The 14,092-nt window shown below is 31.1% G+C and overlaps 1 protein-coding gene across 6 annotated transcripts in view; it reads right to left on the bottom strand.

Moving 5' to 3' along the window:
• Positions 1 to 14,092, bottom strand: part of LOC127800316 (disease resistance protein RUN1-like) — a 68,119-nt gene that overhangs the window by 34,710 nt on the left and 19,317 nt on the right. For 3 of the 6 annotated variants that reach the window (XM_052334858.1, XM_052334860.1, XM_052334862.1), the window contains 5 exons: positions 12,539 to 12,606; positions 10,736 to 11,861; positions 10,034 to 10,306; positions 8,599 to 9,930; positions 7,622 to 8,466 (listed from right to left, as the gene is read on the bottom strand). In XM_052334858.1, coding sequence (XP_052190818.1) covers positions 7,795 to 8,466; positions 8,599 to 9,930; positions 10,034 to 10,306; positions 10,736 to 11,861; positions 12,539 to 12,606 — 3,471 coding nt within the window. In that variant the 3' untranslated portion in view covers positions 7,622 to 7,794. Of the gene's footprint in view, positions 1 to 7,621; positions 8,467 to 8,598; positions 9,931 to 10,033; positions 10,307 to 10,735; positions 11,862 to 12,538; positions 13,342 to 14,092 lie in introns of those variants that run through there. The other 3 variants (XM_052334861.1, XM_052334859.1, XM_052334863.1) reach the window with 3 other exon arrangements.

Below are 14,092 nucleotides of genomic sequence, written 5' to 3'. Positions count from 1 at the left end.
TAGATCATTCATGTCAAATTGTAAATATCAAATTCTTATACATTAAAATTTACATTATTGGTGTTTTTTTATTTAAAACTTATACTGTTAATATTTAAAATACTTAAAAATTAAGTATTAAATGTTTTTAAAATTATAATATTTAGAATGATACTCTTTTAGAAAAATTAAAAAAAAATTATAATCTATGATACTCTTTATTTTAGAGTGGTCAATAGACACAAATTATAATTATAATTTTATCTTTATTAACACGAAAAAGAACCGACCCTCAAAAGTCACCCATCAACAATTTCAAAACAATACCAACCAAAGGTTTAAATAATTCAAAAATAATTATTTTTACATCAATCAATGAGGAGAAATCCAGCAAACGCTCACACCCATATTGCCTCTTTGACTGTCTCTTGCGCCACCTGTCCATCAATAATGTCATTTTTCTCTATTTTTTTATTTTTATTCATATATTTTTATTTTCTTTATTTATTTTATTTTTTTACTTCCCATCATCTTCTTTCTCTTACTTCTCCTTCATGCTAATGTTGAAACCTTTTTTTTCTATATTTCATATTTTATTTTTATTCTTTTTTTTCTTTTTCCTCCTAGTTCTCATTTATTTTTTCTCTATGTATATATGCGTATTTGTGTGTATATATAAATATGTGCATATATATATATATATGTATGCATATGTGTGTATATGGATGGGTCTCCCTGAGAGAAAAAGAGAGAGTGAGGGAATGGGTGAGTGAGTTTGTGAGAAAAAAGAGAGAATGGGATGGTTGGGGGGTGCAGGGTATGTTGGTATTTGATCTCAATTATTAATTAACATTTAAAATTTATTTCAGTCGTAAGATCAAAATATTTCTTAGATATTTTCAAAAATCACTTTGTTTGAGTCTCTGTATAATTATATTAAAAAATATAAAAATACATACAAAATGCTTTTAGAGTAAAGCACACTTATTTTAAAAAATGCACTACATATAAAATATACAAAATACATATAAAATGACTATAACACATAAAATAACTACAAAATACACATATACATGAAACATAATTCCCTATGCTTATTAATGAACCATTATGTTTTGTTTCCCGTGACTACAAATTAATCTTTATTTCCAGTGAGATTTAATTGCCCTCTATGAGGGCCATTTTTTTTATAATGGCTGCAATTAAATAACTAAAAATATATACCACGTATACATACACACACAAATAAATATCTAATACAAGTAATGTTGTTATAGTGCGTATACACATATACACAAAATGGGTACAACATTTTGCATTAGATACACACACAGCGCATATACATACCCTAAAAATTTTGCTATAGCGCATATAAAATTTCTTTTGTTAAAATTATAATACGTATAATATGCACATCTATACAGCAGTTACAGCATTTTGCTACAGCGCGCATACACATTTTATAATAGTTACACATTTTATACACACGCACACACACAACAGAATGTACACAAATTGACTATAGCGCAAACAGAACGTAAATACACACGCAGAGAAACTGGAGAGAGAGCCCTACAGCGCACTTCTCAAATATATAAATTTACTACAGCGCACTTCTGAAATTGGAGGAGGAAGAAGACGCACACTGTGCTTCTTATTATAATATACATACATCTTACATATATATATGCAAGCACGGCAGAGTGCTGCCTTGCTTCTTTAATCTTTATAATATATAGATTATTATATACATACATCTTACATATATATATGCAAGCACGGCAGATTCCTCCAATGTAATCGAGAATGAACTGTGAATTTTTCTTAACTTGGGGATTTCTTTGACTGTTTTTCTTAACAGAGCTTCCGCCACGGCTCGCTCTTCCATTGATTTGAGCCAATGGACATAATATACATATAGTTAATTGTTGATATGCTCAGAAAACAAACTGGCTTCTTCGTCTATGCTAAGCAACATAGGCCGAAAGAAAATATATAAAACATGGTGGAAGTTCGTGAGGTCCGACTCCGACCGCGTTGTGGACTATGGAAATCTCCTCAAAATTTCATTCAAGAAGAGACCCAGAAGGGATTGGGAGAGAGAGAGAGAGAAGCTTCGTCCTGCAATTGGGTGGTGGTGGGCCCAGTCCGCGTGGTCCGTTCCAATACGGTTGCGTGCAATGTGCGCTGTGCTGTGGACTAGCAGCATCATGGCCCCTTCTACTGTGGAAATCTCCTCGAAATGTCATCAAAATATTTGAATTAATTACATTAAATTTATAGATATTATCAATACAGGTAAGGTAAATAGATAAACTTATAAATTACAATCATATTCTTTATATCTAACAACGACACACCGTTAATAGATTAAGTATATCACGTATTATATATTTATTATATTATTTTTATGCAATTTTAAAAAAAATTATAAATGAAATATATCACTTTTTGTCAATGAATTAAATTCACATCATCAAAACTTTGCTTTTTTTTATTAAAAACATAATGAACTTAAAATATAAAATAGGTATATATTTTTAATTCAACAAATATTTTAAAAATATATACAATTACTCCGTATGAACAAAAAGGGAGAATTACATGCAAAATATTTTTTGTTTTTGAAAAAATATAAAAGAGTTTAATGTTGTATTACAATTTCTTCCATATTGTTAATTAACTATAGTCTAAATTTTATTAAAAAGATTAAAATATCCTTATATTTAAATTTATTATACTCGCTTCTCATACCTTATCTCTTTTTTATATTTATTTTATTATTTTCTCCATTTATTTATAGTGAACAAACGATAAAAATGACTAAAATTAATTGAGAAATGACGACAACAACAAACAACAAAGATGATGAGATTTGTTCATGATGTAAAAGCATTTTTTTTATCTCTTTCTTTAATTATTTTCTCGCTTGAATCTAAATATGAGTTTCAAATAAAAAATTTCATTCTCTCTCTAATTTCTTTTCGTTTTCATTCTCTCTCCTCATTTTTCCGTTCTTCTCTTCAAATTCAAAGCCACATTAAAGATAATTAACTCTAATCATCATTGTAAAATTAGATGAGCTTCATTACTATAAAAAATAGTAATATAAAAAATAGTAATGAGGGGTTTTCACCTTTTACTATAAAAAATAGACAAACAAAGAGAGAGAATTTATTTATTTATTTTTATTCTCCTTTTGATGTAAGAATGGTATTCAGTTTATTAATTAAAATATATTTGATTATTTTATTTTTTTATTGTACTTCTTAATTAATTGCTTGACTATGTTAGAGAATATTGATTGATTGATTGTTGGGCCATATGAGATTTGAAGTAACTATACTTAATACAGATAATAATTTAATAACATAAAAATACTAAACAAACAACCAATTTTCACTACGCACCACTCAAGATTTAAAAAAAATTAATGATAGCAAAAATTGTATGTAAGAAGATGGCAACATCACTTTTTGTTGTATTTATTATATTAATTTTTATATAATTTTAAAAAGTATATAAATTAAATATATCACTTTGCTTTTATATTAAAAATATAATGAACTCGTAATATAAAATAGATTCATATTTTCTATATACAATTATTCCATAAAAAACAAGAATGGAGAATTAGACACGGTCAATTTTTGAGATTTAGAGTAAATGTAAAAAAATATTTGTTGCTTTTGAAAAAATGCAAAAGAGTACCTAAAGTTTAATGTTGTGTTACAATTTCTCTCATGTTATTAATTAACTATCATCTAAATTTTATAAAAAAAAAAATTAAAATACTATTATATTTAAATTTATTATCCTCTTTTCTCATCCTTTATTTCTTTCTTTTATATCACATTTATTGTTTTCCCCATCTATCTACAGTGAACGAATGACGATAACGACTAGAATGAAGAGAGAAACGACAGCGACGATAAACAGCAACGACAACGAGATTTGTTCATGATGATAGTAACAACAATGAAAATAATTAATGCATCTTCTTTTTTTCTCTCTTTTTTTTACTTCACTTTCCCCTCTCTCTTTTTATATAATTAAAGAGTTTCATTATGTCTCCCTTTCTTTGATTTAGTCTTTTTATTTTTTTTTTCATTTCTCTCTTCTTATTTTCTCATTCTTTTCTTCAAATCCAAAACCACATTAGAGATAATCAACTCCAACCATAGTCGTAAAACTACTTAAGCCACATTAGAGATAAAAATTGAATCTATAACATTTAAAGACTTGTAAATAAAATTTAATTTTAAAAATATATGAGTTGTAAACCTGAGTTTATGATGTAAAGAATGATGTATAATGTTTATTTTGGCTCTTATTGTTAGTGAGCAAATATGAGAATGAAATTTTTTTTAACAAAATATTAAGTGATGTTTGTATCTGTATTTATCTTGAAAGGTCTCTTCTCGAATTTCCTATGCTAGCGGGTAATTTGAGAGCAGGTCTTGACATTGCCCACCACCACTATCGCCAAGCCCTTATCTTTTATCTTTCATCCTCCATCACTAGCGGCCACATAAAGCTAGCGATGATAGCTTGATGATGCCAAGCAGACGATGATGGCTTGATGACCACCGACTGGCCAAGCAACATCCAAAGGATGGCTAACGGTTATGAAACCATCGTCCACAGTGGTGGGTGATGACTGTCTGCGTTTTTTAGGTTTGGTCGTAAATTAAAAATTAGATTTATGAAAATCTATCCGTTAAATCTGTCTCATTTTTGTGTATATTAACCCTCTTGACTTGGCCTTTTTAATTGTAGGCTTTGATCGTCTGAATCTTCAATCAATGGTAGTTGCCAGCGACAAAGAAGAAGCAAGTGCTAAAGAAAATAGTAAAAAAAAAAAAGAAAAAATTATCCTTAAATTTAAAAATAAAATTATATATTTATTTAAAATTTTAAAAATATAGTTTATATACAATATAATTAAAAATATATATTGAGTGTAGTATATTAATAAGTGCATTACACATATTATGTATAATAATACTTAATATAAAATGTTATATTAAAAAGAATTAATTTTATTATTTAATAATCAATTTTTTTTAAATAAAATATTATAAAATAGAATTTTATAAAATTTTAAAACAAACACGTTTTCTAATTTTTTATTTTAAAAAATAATTTTGTAAAATAATAAAAAAAATACATTTTTAAAAATTTCAAAGGAAATATGGTGGAAGCCATTAATGTTGTTACGGATGGATAGAGACGAGGAGGCCGTCCCGTCCAGCGAAAATGCTAAGCTCACCCCCTCCCCACCTGGAAACATCCAAGGAATCTCCTGTGGAAATCTCCTCCAAATTTCATTCTAAATATTATTTAAATTAATTATAATAAATTTATAGATAAACGCGTTTCTATTTATTATATTAATTGCAATCATATTCTTTTTACCAACCAATGACTCACTTTCAATACATCACTTATTTTATATTTATTATATTAATTTTTATATAATTTTAAAGATTATATAAATTAAATATATTACTTTTTGTCAATAGATTAAATTTAAAATACATACATAATAAACTTAGAATCTAAAATACATACATATTTTTTTATATATAATTACTCTGCAGAAAAAAGAAGGAAGAATTACACACGATTAGTATCTGAAAAAATACAAAAGAGTCTTTTTTTCTTTTCTTTCTTTTCTTTTTTTTTTTATCTTTTTGAAACCCAAATCTAAACTCGAGATGAAAGGTTTCACTCTCTCTCTCTCTCTCTAGTTTCTTCTTCTTCTCTCTCCCTAATATTTTTTTCTTTTCCTTCTTCTATCTTTCAAATATTTTATTCTTATTCTTCTTTTATCTCTTTAATTTTTTCTTCTTATCGCTTTCTTTTTCTATCTACGTAGTCTACTTGTGTTCATCATCTCTCTCTACGTAATGAATCTAGGTTTATCACGATAAACTCAAATTTGATCTAACAATCAAAAAATTGAGATTCAATCACCAACCCTTAGCTCAATATATGGCTTTTCTCTACCAACCCTGAGCAAAAGATGCTACATATTTGGCGGGCGGTTGTTTTGTTTTTTAAAAATTGATGATTTTTGAATTCATTAATTAAATTAATGGTTCTCTTTTAACCCAAATCAACTCAAAACCATATCATACTGCTTTAAACAATATTAGTTGTATAAAAAGTGAATAATAATAATTTAATAAAAAATTCTTTTAAGTCCTCTAGATTTGTAAAAACTATTTTCTTTTAAAAAATTTACAAACGACAGCTTATTAAGTTAAATTAGTTTGGGAGAAAAACTACAAGTTAAAAATTAAATTTTATTTTATATTTTAAGTATTACTTAGTTTGGGAGAAAAACTAATAGTTTAGTTTTTACGATCAGTTTAATTTTTTTATATTTGTTTAGTTTTACTAATTTTAGTTTGCTCGATTTGTTGGCTTGTTTGATCGGCTTGATTCTATTTTTTATACAATTTTAGTTATTCGATTTTAATATTTTCAAATTGATTGAATACCCACCCCTAATTGTGGAGGAGTAATATTTGATAAATTTAAAAATTATTGTCATATATCGAGAGATATAAAAATATGATAAACATATAAATAACGGATAATAATTGATGTATAATGAAAAGACACGAATACTTTTTTTCATTATTACATTGAAATTATCAAATTTAGAATATTGATATCACATTTAAGTACTTAAGATTTAAAGGGCAAATAGCTAAAAAAAAAAAAAAAAACCAAACCTTTAATTGAATTTGTAAATCTACTTCAGTACGAGGCTAATTTATAGGAAAACAAATTCCTATAAATTAGGTCCTAAAGAATAGCTTATCAGGTCCTATTCTTAAAACACAGCTGCTAACCCACTAAAACACCTTGAAATCAAATTCCTAAAAATCTGTAAAATAGTTTAGACTTATTCAAACTAACAAGACTCAACATTTAATAAATTAAACACTCTTAAATTTGAGTTTAGATCAAATTCCAACATTGGTTGCCTCACACTTGCACTATTGCCTGTGTTACACTTGACTTCAACTATCTACTTTAATGTTTATCATCTTTCTCTCTCTTTATATATATATATATATATCAAATATTTTTAAGAAATAATAAATATTTTTTTAGGACAATATGAATTATATTATAATTAAATAAAAACATTATTTCTTTTATATTTGATAATGATAGTTTGATGTTGCACCAAACTATTTGATATTGTATGATATTTTTTATTATATTATATGTAAACAATTTTGTTCATTTTTATTTTGTAAAATTATCCAAACTTTTCTTAATAAAATTGAAAGAGTTGTCACACCATCATCAACCATGTGCTCGGGTGTGGGGAATTTGGTTTAGAACCCCATGAACCAACTATTATAGTTCACTTTATATCATTTTTTTTTTATTTTTTTACAATGATTATAAACATTAATAATTAATAAAGATAAATTTAATTATTTATCATTTATTATTAGTCAATAATAAAATTATTTTGATTTAAGTTTGTATTGTATAAATGAAGTTAAATGTGATAAATTGTTATTGTTTTGTTTTATGAAATCTGGTATTAAAATAATGTGAATTTAGTGATTGTTTAATTTATTTTATGGAGTTTAATATTAATAATTTAGAATGTCAAAAAGATTGTATAATTATTGTATTTTACCTAAAAACAAATTGTATTAAATATAAATTAACAAATGACATAACAACACTCATCAATATAACTCACAAATTCACCACAAGAGCCATAATGGCATCATAAAGGTCTCGAAACATGGATGATCGGATGGTTCAAATTACAGCCTACCACCAGCGCAAGGGCCCCTCAATGAGAGAAATAGAACAATTGTATTTCCATTTCTTAGGATTCGTTTGTTCTCTTGTGTCTTCCTTGTAATTATAGTCATGGCGACTTCTCTTTCTCAATACAACACCTTGCATCCATTCCGTTGACCCATACTCATCATGGTCGCTTTGTTGGATAGTTAAATGTGGATGATCTGGCCATTCTTCATCATTCTCATATACCATATGTACAGCGCATTTCACTGGGGCAACCATGTCAACCATTTCAGGACTACTAAAATAAAAGATGATCTCATTCTTTTTCAAATCATTCACCTCCGCCCTCCTCCTCCTAATTTCACCCACCCAATCATTCTCTTTAAAGGTTGGTTTAGATGAAATGTAATGAAAAAATAAGTGATCGGACTGAAATTGGAAGTTGCCAAAGATGATTTCCGTGGAATAGAGTAAAACATCATTCCACATCACGTAACATTCCGCACATGCATAGCGTTTGGCATCAATTGAAGGAGCCATTGCTTCAAAAACAGCACATACAACAAAACCCCTGAGCCTTTCATACCAATCTGGCATCACCTGGATTCGAACATAATGCCCCATATTATTCTGATACCTGAAATACTTTGGAATCTCTCTTCCAGGAACAACAATATGGCTTTCTTTCTTATTCTGTTACAACAAATAAAGACATGAGAGAGAGAGAGAGAGAGAGAGAGAGAATCAACAAAACCTTGTAAATTCTGTTACAACAAATAAAGACATGAGAGAGAGAGAGAGAGAGAGAGAGAGAGAGAGATGGACCTTAAGAATATTTCTGAGAAGTTCAAGGAGGAGGCTGGGCCTATTCTTTAATAGTGTATGACAATTAATTAAATAGGCACCATCAAGATTTCTAGGCAATATAGCCGGATCCAGCAATGTTTCTAATGATGTGCATCCACTTGCATAAATGAAACGAATATTTGTCGGGAGATAGGGCAATGTTTTAAGCTTTTTGCAATTCCTCAAATCAAGATAGTAACAAAGCTTGGAAAGATCTCTGATGCATGTTGGCAAACTGATAATGTTGGTACCACTAAGGTCTAAATAGTCCAACGAGGATAAGGAGCCTAGGTCATCTGGGAGAAATCCTTCTAAGAAGTTGCAGTCCCTGAGATGTAGCTCAGTCAAAGAGCGTAAACCTGATAGAGCAGGTAGCTTAAAACCCATGGGTTCTTTCTGAATAAAAAATGATGAGAACAGTGGTCCCTTGCATCCCTTAAATGACAAATCCCTAAGCTCCTTCAGGTGCGTAATCGAGGATGGTGGTTGCTTAATAGCGGTAAAATCAGCTTCAAGTGACTGCAAACTCTCCAATTCTCCTAGGTTCTCGGGCAACTTGCTAAGTTTTGAGCAGCCAGAAACATCAAACCGTGTAAGAAGTTTCAACCCACAAATGCCACTTGGAAGACTTGTAAGTTCTTTGCAATCCTTCAGACCAATATATTTCAATCTCTCTAATCCTCCTAGGTTCTCGGGCAACTTGCTAAGTTTTGAGCATCCAGAAACATCAAACCGTGTAAGAAGTTTCAACCCACAAATGCCACTTGGAAGACTTGTAAGTTCTTTGCAATTCCTCAGACCAATATATTCCAATCTCTCCAATCCTCCTAGGTTCTCGGGCAACTTGCTAAGTTTTGAGCAGCCAGAAACATTCAACTTTGTAAGAAGTTTCAACCCACAAATGCCACTTGGAAGACTTGTAAGTTCTTTGCAATCCTCCAGACTAATAAATTGAAGATTGCTGAGATGTTCAACTCGCAGTTCCTCTACACAAGTCCCATTCAAATCAAGATGAATTAAGCATTCCGTAGACGCTAAGACTTCAGAAACATTTTCAAGTTTTGAGCAACCAGGAAGAAAAAGTTTTTCAAGGGATTTAAGCCAACGGCCCGCAGGAAGAACCTTAAGATTTTTCAAGCCCCCCAAATTTAAGACCGTAAGCCTTTTAATGCCTTCAATGGATGAGATCTCAACCAAGTTCGTACAACCTTTGAGAATCAATTCCGTAAGATTTGCTGCCTTTGTAAAATCTATATTCTTAGTTATGCATGGTGAATAACTGAGGTCAACGTATTTCAACTTGTCCAGACACTGCCATTGATATCAATAGACACAGTTTTTTAGGATAAATAAGATTTCAATAATGCAAGCATATATAGTAAAAAAAATTCAATATGATTTATTTTACTCATACCATTCTTCCATTCCAAAGTTCCAAGCAGCTATGCGACAGTTTTACTGTGACAAGGCTATCCGGTTGAAAATTTGATGGCAGGTATTTTAAAGGGTATCCATGCCAATCAAGAAGGCGTAAATCATTGGAGAGGTAGTCGAGACCGTTAGGAAGCTGAACATTACTAAGCTTGAGCAGTCGCAATTCGCTCATCTTTGAAAATGCATCAGGACTCAAGGATATCTCTTTTATTTCATGAGAATCCAAAACTATGGTCTCCACTGCTTCTGTCCCCTAACAAACAAGCGGTAAAAATAAGAAACTGAATCTATGGTCTCCAAATCTTTTTTCATTAAGAAACCAAATCTTAACGAAAGGGAAACGCAACTTTCATCCTTAAGCAAACAAAGTGAATGTTGTGCAAAATAATATATTTAAATATGTTCCATTCTATCGAAGCAAAAAATAATATTATACAAGTTCAAAATATATATTTCTACGTATTAGTTTAAGTTTTGTGATGACATGATGATTCAAAATTTAACAGGCAAAGATTTTGTTGGTCAAATTACATAATAAAGTTTGGCCAAGCATGCATGAGAAGATATTGTTGAGAGTAAAAACAAAAATATAAAAAATAAAGATACCCCTCACCGGACAAATCTAGGCTCTTAGATGAGAAGATAATTGACAAATTCAACACATGAGAGCACTTGCACTTACAGTTTTTTTTGTGAGTGTATCGTAGATGTCTTTGGACTTCCACAACCTGCTTCTTCTACCGGGCTCTTTTGGGGATTCTTCATTAACAATATGCCATCCCATTTCTTGTATCAGATCATGCATATCTATTGTCTTGCCTCTTGTAAGGACACCGTCTCTTATCGTTACAAGTGCCCTGTCTTTAAGAACACTTATTCCAATAACCGCTTGGAACCCACAACCATCCAGCATATTCACAACTTTGGAATACTCGTTGCTATACCGTTTAAAGAAGCAGGCAATGTCGAGGAAAATTTGTTGCTCCTCATCCCCCAGTCCATCATAGCTTAATTTGAGCACTTTCTGAATATCTCGATTAGGCTCTTGCCCTAATCTATGGATTGCACTCTGCCATTCGTTTACCTCTCTGCTAATTAGAAAACGGCCCAAAACTTCAAGAGCCAGTGGAACTCCTTTAGCGTAATCAACTGCACTTTTTATGAGATCCTCAAAACCTGGCGTTGGTTGGTTGTTCCAGAATGCTTTACAACAAAATAGCTTAAAAGCTTCCTCGTCATTTAGTCCCTCAACATTATAGACATGACTTCTTGGACCATATCTGGCAAGTAAATGACTGTTTCTGGTCGTTATTATAATTCTACTTCCTGGACCAAACCAATCAAGTCTATCAACGAGGGCATCCAGTTGATCTGAATGGTCTACATCATCCAAGACTACAAGAACCTTCTTATTCCCTACCGCGTTCCTTATTAGCCCAGGCCAATCAATATTTCTTATTTTTATATCACTGTCTGAGATCGAGCAGATATCAAGAAGAAGAGATTTTTGCAATGACTCCAAACCACGTTTCTCACAATTTTCTCTAACTTTTTCAAGGTAGCAGCTACCAACAAACTGAGAACGAATTTGGTGATAGACAGCCTTGGCAATAGTAGTCTTTCCTATACCTCCCATTCCACATATCCCTACTATACGAGGAAGCAAATCCAACCCCATTTCTAATAGTGACATCACTTCTTCTATACGAGGAAGCAATCCAACAACATCTTCAAAAATGCTTGAACCATTATCTCCCAGTCTATTTAGAATATTAATGGCAATGTCTCGGACAAGCTTTGCTTCAGGCCTATCCATTAGATGAGTTTAAGAACTTAAAGCCAGATCATAGTTAAGATATTCTCAATCATAATATAATGCCAGTAACCACAAAATATATGATTATATTTTCACCAAAATTTACACAGAGGCATCGGAGCTAGGTGACCCAGAAACATGTTGATTGAGAAAATATATACCTAGATATAATCCAATTCTTTTGGTTCAATTTTACTTTTATTTTAGTTTTCTTTCTTTAATGCAAGATAATTGCAGCAGAAGTAACACATTATAACGAATTAATATTGAATATTAATATCCATGAAAAGCCAAACTACCTGCAATTACGAAAGTACTGTCAAATAAAAAATGCTAAGTCACAAGGGAAGGGACTCCTTTGTTGGGGAATTGAGGCCAAACATTGAAGCCTCAATAACAACCACCTGGTACTTAGATCTAATAGGGGCCAAATGCAAAAGATCCATTTATAATTGAATTTCACTTAGATATTACCAAATCCAATATGGTATGTATTAAGCTAAATTCATTAAATATAATATAACTATTTTGACAATTTTTGAATTAAAATTTAACTATTTTAACAAGGAATTAAACACGACGACATATTTTAACAATAAATTATACAAATACAGAGTTAATTAATATTTAAAAAATTATTTTGACTTGTTGAGAGGTAGTTGTTGTTACCCGTATGTTTCTGAATGCCACCCAGAACTGTTGGCCACTTCCGTTAGAGCATTCCTCCATCTCTGCACCTTCTCTTCGCTGGAATCTCCCTCATGTTGGGCGAATGCTTCTCCAACGCTCCCTCTTTGTTTCCGTAAATCCGAGGGATCTACTTTATAGAACACGGGCAAAACGATGAGTGCCCCCGTCTTCTTGCGCTCGAGGATCTTAACGAGTTCCTCCAAGCACCACTTGGAAGAAGCGTAGTTCTCGGAGAAAACCACCACGGCAAACCTCGACTCTTCGATGGCTTTCATGAGCGTCGGAGAAATCGATTCACCTCTCTCGAGCCTCTGGTCATCCTTGAACGTGAAAATGACCTTCTCATGCAGAGCCGAATAGAGATGGTCGACGAAGCCGTTACGGGTGTCTGTGCCTCTAAAGCTCAAGAAGACGTCGTATTTCCAGGAAATAGACCCAGAAGGGAGAAAAGCTCCGTCCTGCTGCAATTGGGTGCTGGTGGAAGCCATTAATTGTTGATCTGCTCGGAAAACAAACTGGCTTCTTCGTCTATGCCAAGCAACAGAGGCCAATGCGAAGCAACAGAGGCCAAAAAGAAATATATAAAACATGGTGGAAGTCCGTGAGGTCTTGTGGACTATGGAAAACAAACTGGCTGCTTCGTCTATGCCAAGCAACAGAGGCCGAAAGAAAATATATAAAACATGGTGGAAGTTCGTGAGGTCCGACCGCGTTGTGGACTATGGAAATCTCCTCGAAATTTCATTCAAGAAGAGACCCAAAAGGGACTGGGAGACGGAGAGAAGCTTCGTCCTGCAATTGGGTGGTGGTGGGCCCAGTCCGCGTGGTCCGACCGCGTTATGGTGGCGGTGAGCCCTGCCCTTGCGGTTCCAATACGGTTGCGTGCAATGCGCGCTGCAGCATCATGGCCCTTCTACTGTGGAAGTCTCCTCGAAATGTCATTAAAATATTTGAATTAATTACATTAAATTTATAGATATTATGAATACAGGTAAGGTAAATAGATAAACTTATAAATTACAAAAATATATTCTTTATACCAAACAACAACTCACCGTTAATAGACTTAATGTATCTCACGTATTATATATTTATTATATTATTTTTTATGCAATTTAAAAAAATTATAAATTAAATATATCACTTTTTATCAATAAATTAAATTCTCATAATTAAAACTTTGTTTTTTTATTAAAAACATAATCAACTTAGAATATAAAAAAGATACACATTTTTAATTCAATAAATATTATAAAAATATGTACAATTATTCTGTATGAACAAATATTTTTCACTTTTAAAAAAATACGAAAGAGTGATTATAGTTTAATGTTGTGTTATAATTTCTCCCATGTTAATTAACTATAGTCTAAATTTTACAAAAAAAAATTAAAATATTCTTATATTTAAATTTATTATTCTTTTTTCTCGTATTTTATCTTTCTTTTATATTTCTCTTATCATTTTCTCATCTATTTATAATGAACAAACGATGAAATTGACTAAAATTAATAGAAAAATGACGACATCAAC

The sequence above is a fragment of the Diospyros lotus genome, chromosome 4 (genome assembly GCF_014633365.1).
Source record: "Diospyros lotus cultivar Yz01 chromosome 4, ASM1463336v1, whole genome shotgun sequence".
Classification (NCBI taxonomy): domain Eukaryota; kingdom Viridiplantae; phylum Streptophyta; class Magnoliopsida; order Ericales; family Ebenaceae; genus Diospyros; species Diospyros lotus.
The sequence above is the reverse complement of the archived record's forward strand: the minus strand, read 5'-3'. Positions and strand labels throughout refer to the sequence as shown.